Source organism: Lynx rufus, unplaced genomic scaffold (assembly GCF_022079265.1).
Source record: "Lynx rufus isolate CCGP_SWC_20201006 ecotype Redwood Valley unplaced genomic scaffold, mLynRuf1.p SCAF_16, whole genome shotgun sequence".
NCBI lineage: Eukaryota > Metazoa > Chordata > Mammalia > Carnivora > Felidae > Lynx > Lynx rufus.
Window position 1 is genome coordinate 11,457,247 of NW_025814830.1, and position 24,186 is coordinate 11,481,432.

At 52.4% G+C, this 24,186-nt stretch overlaps 1 protein-coding gene across 1 annotated transcript in view; it reads right to left on the minus strand.

The window, feature by feature from the left end:
• RYR1 (ryanodine receptor 1) overlaps positions 1–24,186 on the minus strand; it is a 119,062-nt gene that overhangs the window by 76,700 nt on the left and 18,176 nt on the right. The window contains exons 16-37 of the mRNA XM_047079117.1: positions 22,824–22,959; positions 22,646–22,741; positions 22,444–22,562; positions 21,413–21,546; positions 20,656–20,897; positions 19,906–20,098; positions 18,462–18,678; positions 16,783–16,887; positions 16,465–16,568; positions 15,990–16,073; positions 14,877–15,184; positions 13,825–14,027; positions 12,683–12,857; positions 12,310–12,518; positions 9,058–9,452; positions 7,969–8,101; positions 6,957–7,117; positions 6,362–6,527; positions 4,173–4,259; positions 3,786–4,012; positions 1,861–2,473; positions 97–360 (exon numbers count right to left, since the gene is read on the minus strand). Of these exons, the coding sequence (XP_046935073.1) occupies positions 97–360; positions 1,861–2,473; positions 3,786–4,012; positions 4,173–4,259; positions 6,362–6,527; positions 6,957–7,117; positions 7,969–8,101; positions 9,058–9,452; positions 12,310–12,518; positions 12,683–12,857; positions 13,825–14,027; positions 14,877–15,184; positions 15,990–16,073; positions 16,465–16,568; positions 16,783–16,887; positions 18,462–18,678; positions 19,906–20,098; positions 20,656–20,897; positions 21,413–21,546; positions 22,444–22,562; positions 22,646–22,741; positions 22,824–22,959 (4,371 nt within the window). The remainder of the gene's footprint in view (positions 1–96; positions 361–1,860; positions 2,474–3,785; positions 4,013–4,172; positions 4,260–6,361; positions 6,528–6,956; positions 7,118–7,968; positions 8,102–9,057; positions 9,453–12,309; positions 12,519–12,682; positions 12,858–13,824; positions 14,028–14,876; positions 15,185–15,989; positions 16,074–16,464; positions 16,569–16,782; positions 16,888–18,461; positions 18,679–19,905; positions 20,099–20,655; positions 20,898–21,412; positions 21,547–22,443; positions 22,563–22,645; positions 22,742–22,823; positions 22,960–24,186) is intronic.

Genomic DNA, 24,186 nt, shown 5'->3' on the forward strand with positions numbered 1-24,186 from the left:
ACTGCCTCAGGGCAAGGTCCAGACTCATCCCCCACCAGATCCTGTGTTTTCCAGCCCAGATGAGTGGAGGCTGGAGAACAGGAAGAACCAGCCTACCTGTAACTTCACAGACTCTGGCAACTTCATCTGGAGCAGCCCTTCCTCCAGGCCTTCTTCTTTTTCCCCTTCGGCTGTCTCCCCTTCCTCTTTTTCCTCATCTTCCTTCTCCTGTGCCTCTTCCTCCTCATCCTCCTCCTTCTCCTCTTCATCTTCTTCTTCCTCTTCCTCCTCTTCCTCTTCCTCTTCTTCTTCAGTGAATACTTCAGGCTCAATCATCTTCAAGATCTGTTTCACATCCTCATCATCAAAGATGCCCATCACCTATAGGACAAAGCCTGGATCCTTCACTGTGGCCCACAAGACCTCAAATTAAGTCCCAGCCTCACTCCCCAACCTACTTCTCCTGAATATGCCAAATTCATTCCTGCATGGGCTAGATGTGATTCCTCCAACACAGAGAAATGTCACCCCCTGCCCTGCTCTCCAGCCTCCTTAAGATCCCCCCAGATCCACACCCTGTGTCCCACCTATGCACATAGCCAACCAGACCACATAGCCAAACACGAGTGCCTCTCCCTTCACTAGCAAATGTTCTTTCTCCTAAACTTGAGCATATGTGACTCTGAAACAGACCATACCCTACCCTGATGGATGCCTTCATAGCTCCTAGCATATGCTAGCACTCAGTAAACATAATGAAAATGCTAACAGATGGAGGGAGAGAAGGTAGATGAAAGGGAAAAACAGTGGGGAAAAGAGAGATGGGTAAGTGGGGGAGAGGGGACTGGGTGGCTGACTTAACAGATGGAATATCAGAGGTCTGAAGGGGAGAGAAATTGATGGGCAGATATGGATGGAAAGATGAAAGTAAAGGTGGAGGAAGAGATGGGCGGATAGATGACAGGATATGTAGTGTATGGATGGGTGGGTAGGTGATGGATGATGTGACAGGTGCATGAGTATGTAAATGAGTGGATGGGTAAACAGATACATGGGTAAATAGCCAGGGGATGGGATGAAATGGGATGCTTGGATGATGGATGGGTGGATAGTTTGGGCACGAAGATTTGGATGGATGTATATATTCATGAGTCATCAGATGGGTATGTGAATGAAAGGGCCCATGAAATAGAGGATGAAGAACGGGTGGATGGGAGGTGGATGAATGGGTGTAGACGGTTGGGCGGATTTGTGGGTAGGTGGATGGGTGCACATACATATGGATTGAGAGATGCATCGGTGAACAGACAGGTAGGTGGAAGATGAAGGAATGGATGAATCTGTAGATGGGTGGATGGATGGATGCACAGGGGGAAAGCGGATGATAGCTGGATGCATGAAAGGAAGGACAGATTAATAAATAAGTGGGTAGGTCGATAAATGAACAGATGGAACAGTGGGTGTACTGATGCATGAGTAAATGGAAGGATGAATGGATACCTAGATTGAAAACTGGATGGATGGTACATGAATGGATGAATGGATACGTGGGCAGAAAATAGAAGAATAAGTGGATGGTCTTGTGGATGGGAAGATGGGAGTTTGACTGAATAACTGGGTGGAGGGAAAGGTAGGTGGAGGATGAATGGATTGATGGATGAATGATGGTTGGTTGGATGGACGAATGGAAAGAAGGGGGAAAACAACGATAAGCAGATTAACAGATGACAGATGAACGGATGGGAGGAAAAGTGAACAAAGGATGGAGAGATGAACGGGCGGTTGGAGGCACAAATGAGAGGGAGGTTGACGTACGGATGGATGGATTGTTTGGAATGTGGAAGAAGAACGGGACAGAAGGAAGCAGGAGGAAACCATTACCAGCAGGGTGGACACAAGCTTGAGCACGGGCACAAACTGGAACTCCACAGAGCCCCCGACAGGGTCACGTGCGTGCTGCCCACCATCGCGCACGGCCTCCCCCAGCATTCTCAGTGCTTTATCCCGCAGGGCCTCGAGAGGGATGCTGGGGCTGAGGCGGGCCGGGGCTTCTGCCGCCCCGGCAGCCGGCAGGGCAGCCACGAAACAGGGCGGTGAAAAATGGTGCGGAGGCCGCAGCGAGGTGGTGACGCCAACGCCAGGCAGGCGGTGGCGGCGGGGGCCGTTTTCCGCACTCTTTCCGGGCGGGAAGAGAGTGATGGCGCGGGTCTCCTCCGTGAGGGGCACGATGTACTCAGAGAGCATGGAGCGGCGGCTGCGGCAGGCACTTTCCAGATGGATGCTGATGAGCAGGTCGTAGAAGCCCGCCCGCAGCGGGCCCGGCAGGTGCGCGTCCTCCAGGGCGTGTAACAGCTGCGCCTGGTCCACGTGGCTGCACAGAGCATGCGCCACGCGGTTGTTGCCCAGGGCGCACACGGCGCGGTAGAGGCGGAGGGTGTGGGAGTGGAACCGCTGCAGGTGCAGGCGCTCCGACAGCTCCAGGATGTCCATGCATCTGCGGCGGAGACGGGCCAGAGCCAGCAGAGGAGGTGGGAGGCAGGGGCACAGAGAGGCAGAGAGGGGTACCGGTGAGAGTGGCGGCCACCCCAGCAGGGGTTCCCGGGGGCCCGCTGGGTCAGGGTTCTGTGAGGCGTGTGGAGCTGGGTCTTTCCGTGGTTCTAGAAGTCCCTAAGTGGTCTGGGGTGCTCCTTGGGATATATCTGGGATCCCTGGGATGGTCTGGTACTCAGTATCTGAGAATCTCCGGAGGAGATCTGGTGACCCTAAGATACGTCTGGGATTCCCAAATGGAAACTGAACCTCCCTCTGGCAGGGCTGAGTAACTTGGCGATGTTTGAGTGCAACGAGAATGTAAACCCCACCAGGGCAGGACCTGTCTGCCTTTTGGGGTTTTGTTTGCTTTTGTTTTTGTTTTTGTTTTCTGCTGTATTCCCAGAACCTAAACAGGACTTAGCACATAGTGAGTGTTCAATAAATGCTTGTTAGACAGATAGGTAGATAGATAGATGGGTGGATGATGGATAGATAGAGTGAGTGAGTGAGCGAGTGAGTGAGTGAGTGAATCTGGGACTCCCGGAGGTGGGCCTGGGTCCCCTTGGGCAAGTCTGAGCCCCAGAGTTATACGTGAGCATTGCTGGAGTGTCTGTTCACAAGAGCTTGGTGTCTCCAGCCCAGAATGCTGCTGGCCACGTAGGAAAAGCTCAGAGCCGTTTGTTGAATGAATGAATAAAAGAAAGATAACACACGTTACAGCCTCCTGGAGTGAGTCTGGGGCTGGACTGTGTGTTCAGAGTAACTAAGAGCATTCCTGCCATACATGTGAATACATCTCTACCCCGGGTGTGTCTGGGTCCCCTGGACTGGGTTTGAGATCCCCACGGGACACATCCGAAGTCTCCATGGGCGTGTCTCCCAGGACAACCGGGGGCACATGCAGGCCCCTCTGAGTAACGTCCGTGACCCTCCGAGGTGCACTTGAGGCTCCTGGAGTGTTGTGTGGCTCCTCAGTGTGGATCTGGGCTCCCTGACATAGGCTTGGAGCCCTGTGGGGTAGGTCTGGGGTCCCTGGAGGCGAGTCGTTGGTCCACTAATATGGGCCTAAAGCCCTCTGAGGTGGGTCTGGAGTCCCCTGGAGTCTTATCTGGGGATGCCCGCGCTGAGTCAGGGTTCCCTGAGGTAGGTCTGGGGCCTCCTGGGGTGTTGTCTGGAGTCCTGGGGTACGGGTGGAGGGGTGCCCCGAGGGGGATCTGGACCCCAGAGGGCTTGCAACACCCGTCCCACCCCTGCGGGTCTGGGCCGGCCCTGACCGGTTCTCCTCAGGGATGTGCAACGCCATCATGGTCAGTGGCTCCTGGCACTGCACGGCCCAGCCCAGCCGCTCGCCGGCTCGCCGCGTCTCCACCTGCAGGAAGTGGTTGGGCATCCGACTCCACGAGACAGGCATCAGCATCTGCACCTCGAGCCGAGGCGGGCACTGCGGGGCCGGGTTCTTGCGCTCACTCAGAAACATGGCGGCTGACAGCGGCATGATGTTCTGGAGGCACGGAGGTGGGCACCGGTCACAATTCCCAGCCCTCTCTGTCCTGCCACTCTGCTTCCAGGGAGACCTCCCGGATTGCCCCACTTTTCAGCCACCCTGCCAGCCTGACCTCCCGCACCTACTGCCTCAGCCTGCCCCATCACCGCACCCTCACCTTCTGCTTCCCCAGCTCAAACTGGATGACATTCTGGTGGGTGGGCAGGACAAAGACGGCAGGGAACAGCTTCGTGTTGGGCTCCACCTGGCAAGACAGAAGAGGGCAGGATGAGGAAGCGGGTGACCTGGAGGTGATGTTCAGTGTGGATTCTGAACCCTGGGGTCGATTGCCCCAGCTTGATCCTGCTGGTGTCTACGGATCCAAACTCAGGCACTGAAAGTGCCCCAATGACCCCGAGGCTGCTCACGGGCTGTCCCCCCTCTGATCCGGCCAGGCCAACCTCCAGCTCCCCCGGGATCACTGTGCATATCATGCCCGCCACCATTCCCACTTCTCTCCCAAGACTCATGCTTCAAAACCCAGAAAGTTCTTCTGACTGCGCTTTCCCTCCAGCCCCTCTGATCTCCGCAGCGGAACCCCCCCCCCCCGAGCCCTCATCACCACAAACACCATCGTCTGTGAAGCCGTCTTGCCCAACCTGAATCTAACCGCACCTCTGGACCCGTCTCCTAGTTCCCAGGAAATACAGGGCACAGAGGAAAATGTTAAAACAACGCCAGGGGGATGCGACAGCCAGATGCGGACTGAGAAGCTAGGCCGGCACTCCCAATGGCGGTAGACACACGAATCTCCCAGGATTAAGTTTGGCATTCTCATTGGGCAGGTCTGGGGGGAAGCCTGAGATTCTGCATTTTTTAAAAAAATTTTTAAGTTTTATTATTTATTTTGAGGGGGGAGGGGCAGAGAGAGAGAGAGAGAGAGAGAGAGAGAATCCCAAGCAGGCTCGCATCGCCAGTGCAGAGCCCAATGTGGGGCTTGAACTCACGAAACCGTGAGATCATGACCTGAGCTGAAACCAAGGGCCAGCCGCTTAACTGACTGAGCCACCCAAGGTGCCCTGAGAGTCTGCATCTCTAATGAGCCCCCAGGTGAGGCAGACCCTGCCGGTCCAGGGACCATACTTTGAGAAGCAAAGCTTTACAGGACAGACAGCCTGGTTTCTTCAGCAAACACATTTCGAAGAGAGAGAGAGCTGGAAGGGAAATCTACATAGGAGACTCGAAGGGTCTAGCAACCAATTAAAATAGAAGATCTTTTTTGGATTCCAGTTCAAATGAACAAATGGGAAAAAGACAGTTTTGAGACAACCGGGGAAATGGGAACATGGACTGGATATTTGGTTAATTAATTAGGAATTATTGGATTTGTTCGTGTTTGTTTTTTAGATCCAAGTGGTATTGTGGTCATGCTTTTTAAAAGAATCCTTATTTTTTTAGAGATACATACTGAAAAGAGATGAAAAGATATCTGGGGACTCCTTCAAAACCATCCAGAGTGTATGGCAGTGAGGGGGGTGTGGAGGCTAAAGACGACACGAGATTGGCTGTGAGTGCGTACTCGTTGAAGCTGGCTAGTGGGGACATGGAGGTTCAGTACGCTATTCTATTTTTGCATGTTTTTGAAAATTCTCCATTTGAAATAAAGTTTTAGGGGCGCCTGGGTGGCTCAGTCGGTTAAGCGTCCGATTCTTGATTTCGGCTGGGGTCATGATCTCACACAGTTTGTGAGATTGAACCCCGCATCGGGCTCTGGGCTGACGTCATGGAACCTGCTTAGGATTCTCTCTCTCCCTCTCTCTCTGCCCCTCCCCTGCTTGCTCGATCTCTCAAAATAAGTAAAGTTTAAAGAATAAAAATAAAATAAAGTTTTACAGAATCCAAGTTAGATGGATTAATGGGGTGGATAGGTGGATAAATATGTCATAAAGCCAGTGTAGGTGGTAGATTCTTGGTATGTGGGTGTTCAAAGTACGATTCCTTTAATTTTGTCGTAAGTTTGAGATCTTTCATCATAAAATGTTGAAAAGGAAAAGGCTACCTTAGGATTCATCCTAGGGTGTTCCTTGATTGGTGAAAGGTTGGCAATTGATGTCACCTGGCCTAAGAGGGACTATGGACCACTCTCCAGGGTCAAGGCTATCTCCTCCGTTCTGGGTGTCAGTTCAATGCAAGGTTAACTAGGTGGTCCCCCCGGAACTACCCAGGTCTGGCCTGTCCTGAGGGCAGACTAGGAGCTGTTTTTGTCCTGTCTCTCTGGGATCTGTCCTCAGAGGGGGTCTGGAAGGGCCATCCCAGTGTAGTGGGACATGAGAACACTGTTGCTAAGCTGCTGAGGGCCGGGCTCACCTGGAAAAAGGTGTTGCTTTCTTTGCCATTGGCAGTAAATGTCATCAGGCCAGTGGCCAAGTCCACGAGGCAGCCAATGACAAGGTCCGTGTGGCTGATCCGGCCCTGCTGCCCCGAGCTCACGAAGTCCCCGCCCCACACCATGTAGCAGTTGCTGCACTTGAGGCTGGAGGAAACAGGAGTGGTCAGTGCATGGACTCTGGACACTTCCTTCCCCAAACTCCCAGGACACCATGACCTCAGAGCTCCATACCTAAACCCCCACCACCTGCAGACCTGATGCCGAAACCCCGAGCCCCTCAGAGTGAAGGTTCTTAGAAGTTGGCTGGGGGTTCTGGGAGGAGGAGAGGGAAGGAGAGCAGGAAGAGAGAACAGAGAAAGGAGGAAATGTAGAAAGGGGAGGGTGAGATGAAGAAGGAAGAGAAAATGGAAAAGAACAAATGGAAAAAGAAGAGGAGAAAAAAACCAAGAGCAGGAGCCATTGTTGGAAAGTCAACAGGAAGAGAAGAGGAGAAGAAGAGGGGGAGGGAAGCTGCCGAGCCAGGTGCCCAGCACTGACCTCTCACTTCCCACTGTCCCCACCCCTCCTGGGCACCTGCTGTGGACGTTGCCTTGTTCGTCCCCCATGGTCACCGTCACTGCCCGGACCTTGCTGAGGTCGAAGTTCATGTCGTGTTGATGGTAGTCGGGGGTGACCCAGCCCACCCACACACAGCTGGGCTCCTGGCCAGCGAAGACCCTCACGGAGTAATAGTACTAGAGAGGCAAAGGGAGATCAATGGTCAGTCTGGAAGGCGGGTGACACAGGGCTTCCCTGGGACTCTAAGTTGGCCTCTCTGGATTTGCAGTGTCCTCTGGGAGTTCAACAATAAATTACTGGATTTGAGACCCCCTGGGTCTATGTCCCTGTTTCTGTGTCTACTGATATATTTTTAGACTCGGGAATCCTCTGGGACTATTTGTGATACCCCAAATTTGGGTCCCTCTCCAAATCGCAAAGTTACTGATAAATAATAGTTAACAAACAGTTCACAAGTTAATTTACTTAACTTTTATAATCACCATCAAGTGGGTACAAGTTTTACCCTCATTTTACTGATGGGAGAACCATAAAGCTTCCATAAAGGAGAAGGCATAGAGAGCAGTTGAGGTGACTTGCCCACTTGGCACCCAGGTAGCCCATAATCCTAACCACGAAGCTACCTGTCTCAGAAAACATTCCAGATTTGGGAAATCCCTAAACTTTATTGAGATAATTGTCAATTTTGCTTCCCAGGAGTATACTAGAGTAGCTATTAAATTTGGGGGTATCGAGTTTATATGGGTGAACCCAAATATTGAGGTCCCAAGTCTACATTGCTATATACTCTGGATTCTGGGATCCCTGGGAGTTTTATCAGTGTGCCTTATAGCTTCATGGTGTTCCCTGCAATTTTTAGACCCCTAGCTATACGGATTCAGGGGTTCAAGGGATTAACTCAGTGTGTGCTCTATTTTGTGGACTTCAGTATATATCAGGGTGTCCCCAGGAAGAGAAATTACTAGAGATGGCAGCATGAAATTTGGAAATCTGAGGGGTCTCGGAGTTAAGGGCCCCAGGTTCACACCGTGGTGGTATTGAGGATGATCTCGGGGTCATCACGGTTGTCGGCAGGCACCACCTCTCGAGGGAGTCGAGGCAGAGTGGGAGTGGCTGGTGGTTGGGTCATCATGGCGGCCTTCTTGGCCTTGAATAAGAACCTGGTGATGAGGAAAGGCTACCGTGAGAGCCAGCTTTCAAGCCCAGTCCCCCCAGGCCTCTTCACCACAACATTCATGGCCCCCCCGTCCATCCTAAATACATCCCATTTCTGATGCCCAAGACCTCGCCTCTTGAAGGATAAAACTCCCAACTGTGTCAGCATAATCCATTCTGGAGATGCTGTGCTCTGTGCTTGCTGATACCCAGTCACCCAAATTTAAAAGTGCCTCTGGGAACATGGAGGTTCCCTGTGGGGCATACAGTGGTTCCCCAAGTCCGCATTTCTCATATGGGGGCTAAAGGCATTTGGGAAAGGACAATTCTTCATTGTGTGGTACTGTCTTATACACTGAAGGCACGTAGGATTCCTGGAGCAGTACCACCACCTCAACGAACCGTGATGACCAGCATCGTCCATCACGTCCAAACACCCGCCGAGAGACACAGAACTACATCCCATTGAAAACCACTGCCTAGTAGAGGAAAACACATTTGCTTCAAATCAGGCTTAATGCCTTTTGAGAGTCTCCTTTGAAGTTAGCTTTTTGGGGGCACATTTGAGACAGAGAAGTGACCCCAATCTAGAAGACCAGTGGTGTTCACTGGGATACCCTGGGGTACCATCAACTCTCCCATGATATTTTAGTGTCTGTCCACTATAGTGTCCATGGATAATGAAGTCCGTTGGGTGAAATGCTTTGAGGCCCACTAGGTACCCCCAAGGATAGTGGAGTTCTCCATAGATATAGTGGGGTACTCTGATTTTACATTCTCAAGGAAATGAGGGCATCTCAGGAAAATAATGGGGTTCACTTGAGGCATGATAGTCTCCCTCAGTGTTCTGACTCCTCTTAACATATATGGGGCCACTCTGGGATACACTGGGGTTCCTCAAGTTATTGAGGTTACCTAATTGGGGGTCCCAAACCCCACCCTGGCCCCACCCTTGACTCACCCTCTCTTCTTGTTCTTCTCAGTGGTAGCATCCTTCTCGTTCTCCACCCTGGCGGGCGGGGCCTCTGCCCCAGCCTGGGCGTTGCCCCCGGGTGCCCCCTCCTTGGCAGTTCCTTCTTTGGCCCCCTCGGCCTCGCCCCAGCGCCCCGCTGAGCGGCGCAGGTTTTCATAGTCTGGGTCGGGTTCTGCCGCTCTGACCTCATCCTCGGCGGGGGGCTGCAGGCCTGGGGGCGCCAGGGGCGTGGCCCCAGCCGTGCAGCGGAAGTGCTGGTGGAACTGGACCGGAAGGCTGAGCCGGAGAAAGAGCATCTCCACGAGACTGTTCTGGGAGCCCCAGGTGCGGTGGCTCAGGCGCAGGCAGGGCGGTGTATCCACAGTGCCATCCACGCGGGCCACCTGAAGGGAAGCAGGAAGACTGAGCCAGGCAGGCAGGCTAGGCCATGGGTCCAAAACCTGGTACTCACAGAGCCACCGCTAGGCCTTAGAGCACCTGTGTGAGAATCAGCCAGACTCGCTCCTCTGGGTGGATGCGCTCCCTGTGGGACACACAGCTTGGCTGCGGGGTGCGTTCAGCCCTCTGCCAACCTCTGTCTAGGCACCCGTACAGTGGCAGCCCTGGTCAGACACTGGAATCCAGTGGTATCACTTGGGGAGTTTCCAGGACCTACCTGTGCGTCTCACTCCAGACTAAGTCATCCACCCATCCATCCATTCCACAAATACTTACTGAGAACCTACTGTGTGCCAGGCACTGTTCCAAGTGCCAGGAACACATCAGTGAACAGGACAAAGGCCCTGCCCTCCTGGTCTCTTGGGGAGAGTCTCAGGGAGAGCAGGCCAGAAGGGGCAGAGTTTTGTAAAGGCTCCCCAGATGAACTTTTGCTAAACCTTCTGTATATGGAGACACAACATTAAGGAAAGGGGGCGTGTCATAATGCACAACATGACGAGGTTATAGAGTGGCCCCACCTGTGTGCCCAGCACCCAGATGGAGAAACAAAATTGACCAAGTCCCTCAGGAGCGCTCTTGGTGCCCACTTAGACACCACTCTCTCAAAGGCAGTGAGGGATTCTGATGAGAGAAATGTACCAGCCTGGCTTAAACAAGAGGCAGGAGCTGACAGAGAGCAGGTGCCTGGCCTCTACGTTCCAAAGACAGGCTCTCCAAGGTTTTCTGGAGACTCCATAAACAACTGGAGTGGTTCCCACTCTTTGATGTCTCTCTTCAAAGACCAAATACCAAGACCTCTGTGCTCCCTTTCTGCCAGCCAACAAATTTTACCCACAAACTGTGGCCAAGATTTGCTGTTCTCAGAATGTCTGCAGGGTCTTTTTCTCTACTCTCTCCCATCTCTTATAGACCCTGTTTTGCTCTTGAGCAAGAGTCTACTGACCATCTCCCTCCTGTGATTTGCGTGCAAAGTAACTAAACTTTGGAGGTATTCTTTCACGGTAACATCCTCCTGATTTAGCACACCATAAATTAGCTCTGCCTGTTCTTGAACTTTCTACGAATGGGATCCCACAAGATGTGTTTTGTGTCTGGCTCCTTTCCTTTTTAAATTTTTTAAAATGTTTATTTATTGCTGAGATGGGGGAGCGGGATGCAGGCAGAGAGAGAAGGAGAGAGAGAGAATCCCAAGCAGGCTCTGCCCTGTCAGCTCAGATGCAGGGCCCAATCACTCGAACCATGAGATCATGACCTGAGCCTAAATCAAGTGTCCTGACGCTTAACTGACTGAGCCACCCAGGCACCCTGTGCCTGGCCTCTTTCTCTGGGGATTATGTCTGTGAGATTCACCCGGATGGTTGTGTGTAGATTAGTCTATTCATTCTCATGGCTGTCTAGCATTCTGTTCTTTGGGTTGAGAACACATCTGGCAGTAGCAGGAATTAGGAGGTCCACATCTGTTCCACCAGCCTCTCCCTCCTCTGGCTCTGGTCTTTCTGCCTCTGCTATTGTCCCCTACAATCCATTCTCAATGGAGACCTTTCCAAAAGTCACATCCAAACTGGACATTCCCCTGCTTTAAACCCATCCATTCTCACCTAGTTGCAAAATGCCTCCCCACAAATTACTGATTAATTACAAAGAGAAAAAAGTAATTTATGGTGGAGAAATCTGAGAGACTCCACCTAAATCAAACAGTCAAAATTAATGTAATGGGTAATAAGACATAATGACATTATGTGCCTCCTGATATTCTCCATCAGGCAGGACACGATGTCTTGGTATTTCTGCCAAATAGGTGTAACTTGTACCTCATCATGTGGCGACATTCAGCAAACCAAAATGAGAGCTATTCTGCAAAATAACTGGTGTGTACTCTCCAAAAACGTTAACGTCATGAAAGACAAAGACAGACTCAGGAACGTTCTACATTGAAGAATAAAGAGGAGAGCGTGGGTAGCTCAGTTGGTTGAGCATCCAACTCTTGATTTTAGCTCAGGTCGTGATCTCACAATTGGTCATGAAATCGGGTCCTGCATCTGGGTCCATGCCCAGCATGGAGCCTGCTTAAGATTCTCTCTCTCCCTCTCACTCTGCCCTTCCCCTGCTCATGTTCATGCTTTCTCTCTCCCCCCCTCAAAAAAATTTTAAAAAATAATTATTAAAAGAATAAAGAGACATAACAACTCAATGCAACATGTAATCCTGGATTTGATTCTGTACCAAAAAGATTTTTTTTAATCACCACAATTACTAAAATTTGAATACAGATTATGAATTAAGTAATAGTACGTATTGGTGTTAAATTTCCTGATTTTCATGACCTGACTTCTGTAATTGTAGTTCTGTAAGAGCGTAGCCTGTTCTGAAGAAATGCATATTGAAATGTTTAGGGACAAAGAACCATCATGGGGGCGACTGGCTGGCTCTGTTGGTAGAGTGGGCAACTCTTGAGCTTAGGGTCCTGAGTTCAAGCCCCACGCTGGGCATAGAGTTTACATTACAAAAAAAAAAAAAAAAAGAGGCATGATGTCTCCAAGGTATTTAAATGATTCAGAAGGGGGGGGGGATTAATCCAGCTCTTCTTTTTTCCCTCCCCCTATTTTATAGGCAAGGTCCCTGGAGCTCAGACAGGTTGTAGTTTGCTGACAAGGTAGCCCTGGGAGCTCAACTGTCCCAACATGCCCTTCTACATGGTTTGTGGGCTAACACGGACGAAAAGGAGACACTTGGGGAAGAGAATTGTGGGAAGAATGAGGTTTGGAGGCAGATCAGAGGGTATTGAGTGGAGTCAGTCCTCACCTCATAGTGGGGGTGCTCAAGGGGTACAGCCTCAAATTGGGGAAGGCTTTTGCTGAACCAGGTGGTGACCGGGCGCTGCATGTTGATGGCGAATGGCTCAAAGCCTTCCTGGAGGCCACAGATGGCAAAGAACCGCAGGGAGCTCACATCCTGGCCCAGGTTCAGGTGACCCACCTGACCAGGTCCCAAGCTGCAGACAGGCAGGAAGCCTGGTGGGAGGGGATGGATGGGCAGGGGTGAGGATAGGTGGGCAGGGTGGGGGCAGGAGGGGAGGAGGTACTGTGGAAGGAAAGGATGGAAAGGGGGAGACTAGGGATGCAGTGTAGGGTCAGATGAAAGAAAACCAGAAAGGGGCCACGAGGCCAGCCCTTACCATCCCCAACCTCAATTTCCCGGAAGGCCGTTTCAGAGCCTGAATCGGACATGAGGACCTCGCCATTGAGGGTGAAGATAATGGTGTTCTCTGTGAGGTCGATCATGCAGCCCACGACATCGCCTGACTGCCAGGGACGCCCAAACGGTTCACTGCCCAAGTGCCAGCGCTGGCCCTGTGAGGAGGTGAGGGGAAGATGTGGGGTGAGAGAGACACAGAGAAATGGAGACATGCAGAAGCAAGGAGAGACATGTAAAGATACACATGCAAGGCACTGGGTTCAAGACATGTGGGACAGACAAGGGGTCACCCCCACAGGGTTCCCATCTTTTCCCATATTTGCATCCATGATCTTTGGAATGTAAAGGATAGGTTTTCATGCTTTCCCTTCCCACTGATCTCTGTATCCCATCCCTTCTGCCTGCGTTCTCTACTCTTTCCATGGCTGGTGCTAGGGTTATGCAGACCACCAAAGTGGTAGTCGGGGGTTCAGGGCCGTGGTAAGTTAGAGGGATGGAAGGGGAAAGTGAACCTACCAATGTCCCCTCTACAGACTCACATATACCTATATGCCCCCAGAATAGGTAAATGGATAACGAGATGGATGGATGGGAAGTAGGGTGCACGGCCAGATGGAAGAATGGAATGGAAGCTTACTCTACATTGGTTGATACAAGGAAGGAAGAAATTATAGACAGATAGATGGATGAGTGGGTGGGTAGATGGATGGATAGGTGGACAGGTGGATAAATGGATGAGTGGATGGATGCATGCATCAAATGATTTGATCGATAAGTGAAATCACAAATTGCTTAAATAAGTGAACGGCTAAACTAACAAAAAAAATGAATAAATGGATGGAAGTGTGGATGGGTAAGTGATTATTTGGGCAGATGAGTAGATGGGTGGATAGTCGGATTTGTGGATAGGTGGATGGATGAATAGACGGATGGTTGGATGGAAAGATGGATGATGGATAGATATGTGCATGGACAGCGAGGGATGGATGAACAGATGGACGAGTGGTAAGGCAGATGCAGGGATGAGTGGACAGTGGGGCACAGACAGAGGCAGGGCTGGAGTGTATGAGCTGTGCGGAGGGACCACAGGGCCTGGCAGAAGGGAGCCCAGGGAGTACCCACGCGGTGCCCATTGAAGACATAGGCCAGCTCGTCAGCTCCCAGCTCCACGTCAGGCCGCAGCTCAGGCCTCGCCCAGCCCACTCGCATCTCACCGGTGGTGACCGCCTCGAACTCAAAGTACCAGCGGCCGCTCTGCACCGCGTAGGATTTCTCTGCCCGGAAGATGCGCACCCGGTCCCAACGAGACTGGCTCTCCACCTGACCTACAGAGTCAGGGGCCAAGCAGAGTCAGAGACTGGGTGGGGAGTGGATCCCAAGGCACTGAGAGGTTGGTGGGAGACACCAGAGAAGGTAAGGGCCTCGGGGGGCTGGGGGAAGAGGGACGATTTCTTGGTGTTATAGGAGAAGAACTGGTGAATCTCAGACTAGCCAGAGGTGGAAAGGACCTACTCAGTGAGACTCCTCCCCCACCCCCTCTCCTTAGCAGTCAGAGCCCTGAGAGAAGAGATGCTGACAGAGACAGAAAGTCGGGTCTGTCACTGTCATGGTCTAGGGTTAAGGGTCAAGATTAGGGTCGATGTTTAGATTTAGGCATCTAGAGCCAGATCAGGGAGAGAGTGTCAGAGTCAGGCTCTAGGAGGGGAGAGAAATTGGAGTTGGGGACCACAGCCAGGATGGGTGGTTGAGGTTGGGATTGGGATAGGTCAGGGGTCAGGGTAAGGGTAGGGGTTAGAAGCTCTCTGAGCTCTTGGCTGGGTCATGTTGAAGCTGGGTCATGTTGAAGCTATGGTCCAGAGGTTAGAGGTTAGGAGTCAGTGCTGGGGGTCAGGAATTGGAGTCAGGGATTAGGGATAGTGCTCACTGGGCTCCTGACCTGGCAGCTCAGTGTTACAGCCATAGCCCAGGCAGGGCTTGTGTATGATGAAGGTCAGTGGTCAAGACTGGGTTCAGGGTCCGGGTCAGAGTAAGGGTCATGGTTATGGAGTGCAGAAAGGCTCAATGTGGTAGATGTAGCCCATTCAGGGGCTGAGTCAGGTCAGAAATCAAGGGTCAAGGGACGAGGTCCACATCACGGTAGGAGTCAGGGTCAGGGACCTGAGGTCTGCACTCACTGGGCTCCTGGTCAGGCGGCTCAATGTTGTAGCCATAGCCCAGCAGGGTGCGCACGGCCTGGCAGAGGCTGTCCCGGTTGCTGCGCTTGGTGGCCTCGTCCAGCAGCCGATAGGGCACGAGGCGAGGGTTTCGGCGCGCTGGGATGTCCTGCACAGCGCTGTAGCTCCAGCCCTGGGCCACACGGTCTCGTGCCCACACGTTGTGCCCATTCTCTGCCAGCCGGTCCACCAGCGTCATCTGCGCCGGTGTCAGCCGCACGTGGCTCAGGTCTAGTGGCGCCGGCTTGTACCCATTGCTCATCATGTACCTGTGGGTGTGGCAGGGCTTGGTGAGACGAGACCCTCACCTCCACCCCTGGGCTCTGCTCAGTGGGATCTCTGACTTCTGACCCTTGCTCCAGGATTCCATGATCCTGAGCTCTGAGTTTTGGAACTGCTGACCTTTGATCTCTGACATCAGGCTTCTATGACTCTGTTGAATAAGCTTTGAGATACTTGGCTTCTTTACCCAGGATCCTGTGAGCCTAGCAAGGGCTTTCATGTCACTGACCTCTGGCCTCTCTGACCCCTGCATTGTGATTTTGGCAGCCTCCTCTTCAACCTGGAACTCTGACCTCTCACTTCTAACTTTGAGGTTTCTTACCGCTGACCTCAGAACTCTATCACTTCAAATTCCTGGCTTTGGAGTCCTTGACCTCTGAACGCTGACCTCTATCCCCAAGGACCTCTCACCTATAATTTTAGGGTCCCTCACTTATGACTCCAACAGCTTCTCACCTCTTTCTATTGACTCCTTGACTCTGACTTGGGGAAATTACCTCTGTTCTCTCATTTTCCCTGATTCCATGGCAGACCTTGACCTTGGGTCCTGACTCACACCCACTGTCCCTCTGGGACTCCTGCCTCCATAATCCTGACACCTCCTCAGGACACTCACCACTGACTCCAGGCCCTGACACCTTGTCCTATGACCTTCACGCTAGCCTGTGACGCTTCGTCTCTGACCTCAGCCTCATACAAGACCCCTCAACTGCCCAGCCCTTATCACGTCATCCCCAGCCCCCCCCCCCACAAGCTCTGTTCCCCAGAGGGACCCGGGCCACCGGTACTCACGTCTTGGGGAGTTTGGTCTTCTTGAGGTTGTCCTCCGCCTTCTCATCTGCCATGCCCACATGGCAGCCCAGTGCCAGCAGAGTCCTGGGGCGGGGTGGGAGGGCAGGGTCACCTCACACAGCCTTCCTGCCCCTGGCCTCCCCTCCCCCAGCCCGGCTTCCTTCCTCCCCCGCCCTTGTCGGTTTCTCACATCTCTTGCTCTGACTTTCTGGTGTCTGTCCCCATCCCTCTGTCTCAGTCTCTGTCTCTCTGACTCCTGTCTGGCGTTGCTTCTTTGTCTCTGTATCTCTTTGACGGTGCCCATCTTTTCCTGTCCACTTACTTCTTTCCCTGATTCCACGTCTCTCTCTCTCTCTTACTGACTAGCTCTCTAGTCTCTCTAGCTGTCTGTCTCTGCTTCACAATCCCTGTCTCTCCTTGCCCTCCTCCTCACCAGCAGTCGGTCCCAGGCCCCTGCTCCCTGCCCCCCACTCACTTGAGCGTCTCCCCCGACATCTGCAGGTTGTAATTCCTCTCGGGCTCTGGTAGGCTGTGGAAATCCACAAGACATGGGTGCAGCCTCTTATTGTCATCCCGAACCTGGAGAAACGTCAGTGTCAACTTTCAGGGTCCCTTCCCTCCCCCCAGCACTCCCAGACTGTGGCCCCTGACCTCCTGCCCTTAGTTCTGCCACAAGAACCCCAAGGACACCCTGGTGCCCTAAAGTCCCTTCCCCCAACCACTGGCCCCTCCCTGCTCACTCCCCCAAAGGCAAGTCTAGCCTGAGTCCCTCAGGCTGCAGGCGGCCCCTCACCGGGCCATAGGTCCAGCCCTGCTCGATGCGAGTCAGCGCCCAGAGTTCATGGATGTTCTCTGCCAGCTTCTCCCGAATGCGTTCCAGATGGGGAGGCAGGACAATCTGGGGGTAGGGAACGTTCATGAGATCCCTGTGTTCCTTCCAGGCTGCACCATGACCCCTCTCCCCAAGGACACGTATGAGCCCTGGACGGTTCCCCCAGATTTTCCCTGCTATTCTGAGCCCTGCTCCTCATCACCATCACCTGACTCCAGGGTTGACACCCAGCTGAGTAAGGACTTCAAATCATGGAATTAAGGAATTATCTAGGAATTGGGACTCTCTCCCCCTTTGGACTGATTGTTCCATGAGGATAGGGCCTGGGGCTGCCTCAGTTTCCACCATTTCCCCAGCCCATCCCACAGCCAGGCTCAGAGGAGATGCTTGGAAAGTGGTTGCTGAGTGAACGGGCGAGTCTCTTTCCTTCTTTGTACGATGAGGATCAGAACAATACTTACCTCATAAGGATTCAGTGATACAATCCAGATAACTACTCAATCTTACGTAGTTTATGTAAGTGCCTGGCACACAGTGGGTGCATAATAAATATTTATGTTGTTAGTGTTCTACAGACAAGAGATAACGATGGTTCGGACCAGGGCAGGCCATGGGGGGAAGCAGAGGGGGTGGGAGGGATGTCCAGGAGGCCAAGTGGACAGCCCATGAGGCTGAGAAGCTGGGGGAGCAGGAGGGGGACATCCAGAAGGGGGCCCAGGCTCTGTCCTGGCTACAGGGGATGGCTAGTTCACCATGAAATGATATCACTATTGCTACTGATAACACTAACTGTATTGAGTCCTTCCTATTTACTCAGGACCATGCTGAGCACTTCACAGATATTAATTCATCTGACCTCCACAACTGTGAGACAAGGTAGGTTCTGTTGTTATCCCCCTTTCCTCACAGATGAGGAAACTGAGGCACAGAGAAGTAAAGCCACATACGTACGGTAACACACAGAAAATCAGACCCTCGTGGTCAGGCTCTTGAACACAACTTATGTGGCTTCTGATAGGGACATGTTTGGGGGGGGTGGGGAGTTCAAGTTGGGACAGGAGGAGTGGGAAGGCCCAGATGGAAGGGATGCCAACAGACTAGTGGAAAAGATCTCAAACTTTGGAATCCGCACATGGGTTCAAATCAGCTGTGTGGCTTATATAGGTTGCTTAACTCCTCTGGGTCTCACTTTCCTCAACTGTAAACCAGGGGCAATAATAGTCTTTTCTTGGGGCGCCTGGTTGGCTCAGGCGGGTGAGCATCCAACTCTTGATTTCAGCTCAGGTCATGGTTCTCACGGTTTGTGAGATCGAACCCCACATGGGGCTCTGTGCTGTGCGCACAGAGCCTGCTCAGGACTCTCTCTGACCCTCCCTGGTGTGTGTGCACATGCTCTCATGCTCTCTCTCAAAAAAAAAAAAAACCCAAAAACTTTAATAATTGTCCTTTCTTTAGGGGGCTGTAGTGAGGACCCCCAGAAAGTGGGATTCTGTCTTCCGAGAGTTCTTTTCCTCCACTCTGCCTCAGCTTCCCAATCTGTTGTTAAACAACAAGATTCCCAGCTTCCAAATCAGCTCCCCACCTCCCTGACTCCTAAGGGAGTTTGTCTCACCAGGAAACCCTTGCAGGGCAGGCAGTACCTGGACAGTGTCCACAGGGCAGGGCACAAAGTCAGTGTGTGAGAGGCAGCGGCTGGGTCCCACCAGGTGGGGCCCTCGAGGCCCCTCCCGCCGATACTCCTTGATGGGCTCCAGATGAAGTCGCTCTCGAGGGAGCACAGCTTCATGGCATGGGGCATAGCCAGGTGGAGGGAGGAACTTGAATTCGCCATGGCGGCCACCAAGAAGGAACCGTACCCTGAGTGGGAGAGTGGGGTCACTGGTGAGGCAGATTACAAGGAGAATCTGTGCTCAGTGGGGGTAAGGGAGCAATCCTGGGATCTGTGGAAAGTTCTGGGAAAGATCACTGGGCAGCCATGGAGTCATGGAGGTCATTTAAGGTCAAAGAGAATGTCTGAGGTCAACGAGAATCAGTGGAAAATCAAAAAAGGAGGGGGCACCTGGGTGGCTCAGTCGGTTGAACGTCCAACTTCAGCTTGGGTCATGATCTCACGGCTTGTGAGTTCGAGCCCTGCGTCAGGCTCTGTGCTGACAGCTCAGAGCCTGGAGCCTGCTTTGGACTCTGTCTCCCTCTCTCTCTCTCTCTCTCTCTCTCTCTCTCTGCCCCTCCCCACTTGTGCTCTCTCTCTCTCTCAACAATAAATAAACATTAAAAAAAAAAAAAAAGGAAAGTGTGGGTTCATTGAGAGTTAATGCAAGGTCATAGAAAGATCCACTGGAAGAGACCTTGGCTCAATAGAATGTTTGGGGATACTGGAAGGTTTCTGGGAGACCAAGAAGGTCATCCGGAAATCACGGAAAATCTGGTGTAACTATGAGATAACCCTAATCACCACTGAATGGACACTGGGAAGCTCTTTACAGAGCTTGGGATCATTGGGAAAAGACTGAGTTACTGAGAGACCTTTGAAATAACTGGGGATATTGAGGAATTATGGTCACTGGGGGATCATGGAGTAATTAGAAGATCACTGGGAGATGCTGGGATCACTGAAAAGGGGTTAAAAGCATGGAATCATTGGGAGAATCCAAGATAATTTGGGGGGTCATTGGGAGGGTCTGGGTCATTGGAAGAGAGCTGTCAGATTCTGGAGTCATTTGGAGGTCACTGGAACGACATAGAGTCATTGGGAGAGTCTAACATCATTTGGGAATTAACTGGAAGAGTTATTAGAAGGTCATTGTGCAATTTGGAGGACACGTGAAAGTCGCTGGAAGGATATGGGGTTGGGAAGAAGCTGAGGTCTTTGGGAGGGTCTGGATCAATGGGAGGACACTAAAGTGTTTGGGACCATGTAGAGATCACTGGGACCTTCTTGTAGGGATCTGACCAGTCAGTCCTGAGGGTAGGCTGCCCAGTGAGGGTAGGCTCCTGGCCTTATGGTAGGCCATGTTGTAACTAGGGAAGGTGTCTTGGGACAGTCCCAGGTCTGGGGCCTGGCAAGGGGCAAAGGCAAGTCCTCACTTGACACCAGCCGAGAAACTGACAACAGGGAAGAAGAGTCCATCCAGGTTGAAGGCCTCAAAGACGCCCTGCACAGGACAGCCATTGATTCGGAAGGAGATGGATGGCACGCTGAGGTCCAGGCAGCAGCTGACGACATCCTCAGGGGCCAGGAGGTGCTGCCCTGGGGAAGTCACTGGGCGTGCCACGTGTCCTGCACCAGGGTCACAGGGAAGAGTCAAAAGTCAGGGGTCTCAAGACCTCACTGGTCAGAGTCTAATGGTCTCAAGAGGCAAGAGGCAGATATTAGAGAATCTCATGGGATCTGGATCCTGGAAACCCTAAGGTCAAGTGTTCCCATGGAGGGTCCTGGATCTCTGAGATAAGGGAGGAGGTCAAGGTTCCCCTGAGGTTAGGGTCTTGAGAGCTGTGGAGTTAGCGATTACAGTCACCCTGGAGTTAGAATTCTGGAACCCTTGGGGGCTGGAAGTCAAAGGTCAGAAGTCATAATGATCTGGGCAGTTTTCAAGGATCTCTTGGGTCAGAGATCATACATCTCCTGGGGCCAGAGTTCTGGAGACTATGAGGAAGCAGGTTAGGGGCAAGATTCTGGAAGCGTTAGGGTTGGGGTCTTGGAAAATTAGGAATCAGAGGTCAAAATTTGGCCTCTTGTGGGGATCAAGATCCCAAGAAGCCTAAGGTGTATGGTGAGAGTCTGAGAAGCTCTGGGGCCAATGATCGGGGATGAGGGCCCCCGGAAGGGTCAGGTACCTGTCCAGAGGTGCAGCCCATCAAATCCGTAGGAATAGAGGTCATCACCGACCCCGTTGCCGCCCCAGCCCTCGCCGCCACCGGGGTAAGGGCTGTAGCCCTCAGTGAGGGCCCAGCCCACCCGCAGGTGGGTGGCCTGAGCTGTCAGGAATGGAGCCACCTCGTCCACCATCACCTCAAAGTACCATTTGCCGTACTGTGTGGAGCCCTCTGCTCGGCCCACAAAGATGTTGGGGCGGATGCTGCAGGGAAGATGGGACAGGAGAGGGGGTGAGGGAGAGGTGGGGAGCAAAGCCAGGTTGTTGCAGGGGTGGGGGGGGGAAGGGAGAAGAGAAGGAGAGATACACACAGGAAAAACAGAAGGCAGAGACATGGAGACAGAGAGAGAGAAAGCAGAGACAGAGACCTCAAAAAACAGAGAGAGATGGGTGAGAGACAGAGAAAACGAAATGGAGGAGAAATAGAGACAGATACAGAGGGAGACAGATAGCAAAAAGAGCAAATGCAGAAAAAAAAACAGACAAAGAGAGAGGAACGGACAGAGGCAGAAATGGAAGAGGGAGAGAGGACAAGAGGAGGGGGGGCCGGGGGTGAGCTGGGGCAAGAGAGGACATATGTGAGGACCAGGTGTTAAGTCTTGGGGTGGGAGACGGAGAAAGGGACATCCATCTGAGTGTGGAGTCTCTGATCTGGGAAAGGGTTAAGAGGTCTGGGGTCAGGGTGAGGTCAGGCTGGGGTCAGGGGTTACGGGCCAGACCTGGTGACATAGTTGATGAGGCTTGTCTGCAGCAGAAGCTCACGGCCAGGGAGCAAGTTCTCGGTAATGAGATCTTGGTTGGAGCGCACGGCCACGCCATTGCACACACAGAGGGAACACAGCACATCGAGCACCTGGAGGTCAAGGTCAGAGGTCAGGTTGTGAGAGCACCAGGGCGGGGAATCCGGGGTGGAAAGTCAGAAGTTAAGGATAATGTGCCAGGACAAGAGGTGGAGATTTTGATGGGCAAGGAGGTGGTGGAAGTGTGAGGTCAGGGCTCACAGAGGAAGATCAAAGAGAAAGGTCAGGCCGGGGGCCGCAGGATCTGGGGTAAGACGACAGCAGTGTTAAGGAAGGAGGGACTGGAGTAGGAGGTGAGGAGTCAGAGGGAGGAGGGAAAAGGTTGGTTAGTGAGAGCAGGGGGGTCAGGAGGAGATTTTAGATCAGCAGGGGCTGCACACATGTGTCTTCGGGTGCCAGGTGGATAATGTACATATGTGAGGTGGTTAGAAATTTTTCAGTGGGGCGGGGTGCCTGGGTGGCTCAGTCGGTTGAGCGTCCGACTTCGGCTCAAGTCATGATCTCGCAGTCTGTGAGTTCGAGCCCCGCGTCGGGCTCTGGGTTGACAGCTCGGAGCCTGGAGCCTGCTTCGATCCTGTGTCTGCGTCTCCCTCTCTCTCTCTGCCCCGCCCGCACTCACATTCTGTCTCTCTGTCTCTCTCAGAAACAGGTAGGACCTGTGGCGAGCTGGAGGGCGTATATGCAGCCCACCTGAAGACTACAAAATCAGAAATTAAAAAATAAAAATGTTGCAGAGATCTAATGAAGCACATCTGTGGCCCAGAATCCATTTAAGAACTGTAAGCTTAAGACCCTTCCTTGTGTTGAGATGGAAGCATGTGGGAGTGGAGTCCAGGTAAGAGACAAGATGGGGAGGAGAAAGGGAGTGAGGGAGGTGGGGAATTCCGGGGCCCTGGGAAAAGGTCAGGGTTCAGAGTTCAGGGGATGAGAGGTCAGGGCGAGGGGCCAACCTTGTGGTTCCTCCCGTGCTTGTCCAGGAGGGAGATGATGGACTTGATGTGGTTCTCCTGGATGATATTCAGGACCTCAGGACTCTCGATCAGGACACAGTACAGCACCTCCAGGATCCCTGTGCAGGTGGCAGAATGGTAGGCGAGTGACTGCGGCCCTCCCCTGTGCCAGCCCCTGTCCCCTCCCCCTGGGTTCTCCTACCAGAGGAGGCCTCCAGCCGATCGAGCTTGCTGACCAGCCAGTCCAGGTTGGTGGAGAAGAGGGCACAGTTGGTACGATTGCCACGGATCAGAGAGGCTGAGGGTGGAAAAGAGGCGTCAGACCCCATGGCACTGAGGAGCTGGGGTGCTCTAGGGGAAGCCAGAACCGGGCCCCTTACCCAGGAGTTCATAGAGCAGGTTCACAATCTCTTTCCAGGACTCGGCTGCCTCCTCCCCTGCAAATTCGGCAAAGTGGGCAGCCGTGGTGTAGACATTTAGGCGGTCAATGCAGTTCAGGACCAGGGAGAGCATCCCCTAGGGTGGAGAAAACTGGCGGGTCACCATGGGAGGGAGTCTCAGGCCCTCTCTTCCTTGCCCTTCTTGGATTTGCTAATTCATTTAACTTCAACAACCAGCAACTATGTTCCCAGATCCAACAACATTAGCTCCACGTTCCCGTTCACTCCCATCACCCTCCTCTCCTCCTCAGCTCCCCACATCCGTCCTTGTCCTCTCTGCTTCAGTTCCCAACATAATACGTCTTTATTAGCATCAGGACTGCGGCCCCTGGGTGGCTCAGTCAATTAGGCGTCCAACTTTGGTTCAGGTCATGATCCCATGGTTCGTGGGTTCAAGCCCCGCGTCCGACTCTGTGCTGACAGCTCAGAGCCTGGAGCCTACTTCGGATTCTGTGTCTCCCTCTCTCTCTGCCCCTCCCTTGCTTGTGCTCTCTCTCTCAAAATTAAAATAAACATTAAAAAAAAAACCATCAGGACTGATTGTGCTTTTCCTTCCCGAAGTTTTCTTTCCATCCTATCCACTTCCAAGCATCCCACTCTGTGTCCTAACTGGCTCAGTTTACTCTCCGCACCAACCACCCAAGAGATTTTTTTTTTTTTTGCATTTTACATTTTAAACTTTGTCTTCTCTTATTGTGAATTATAACAGGCATACAGAAAAGCGCATACAATAATACATACAGTCAGTTCTTGTTATTCGCAGTAGTTAGGTTCTATAAAGTCACCATGAACACGGAGTTAGCAAATCCTGAACCACTCACCTCTCCCGGGGAAAACACAGGGAGTTGCTCTGAGTCAGGTTTTCGTCAATCAATACATAATCTTGGCACATATGTGTGTCCGTTTAAAGACACTGATTTAATATATATTGTTGATGCATTAACATTAAATTCACGGCCAACAGCACTCTAACTCCTCCTAAATGAAGCATACCCCCCCCCTTATTTTCTCCACAAGGCCCACCACAGCCTCTTGCCCTCGAGAGCACTAGACAGCACGTTAGCGCTACACTCGGGGGCCACTTTAAACAGCGAACTCAACAAAAAAACACTAGCGTGTGGAAAATGTGGCACTAAATATACCATGAAAAGGACACCTGTTTACAGGCCGAGTGCTGAAACAAGAAGGCGCAGCATCACCCTGTTCAGCCTCAGCCGGGAACATGAGGGCCACCGACACAAATTTTTTGCCACTCCGCACATGTTCACGAATGACCACGAAGATGCTGCAGGTATTGATGTGA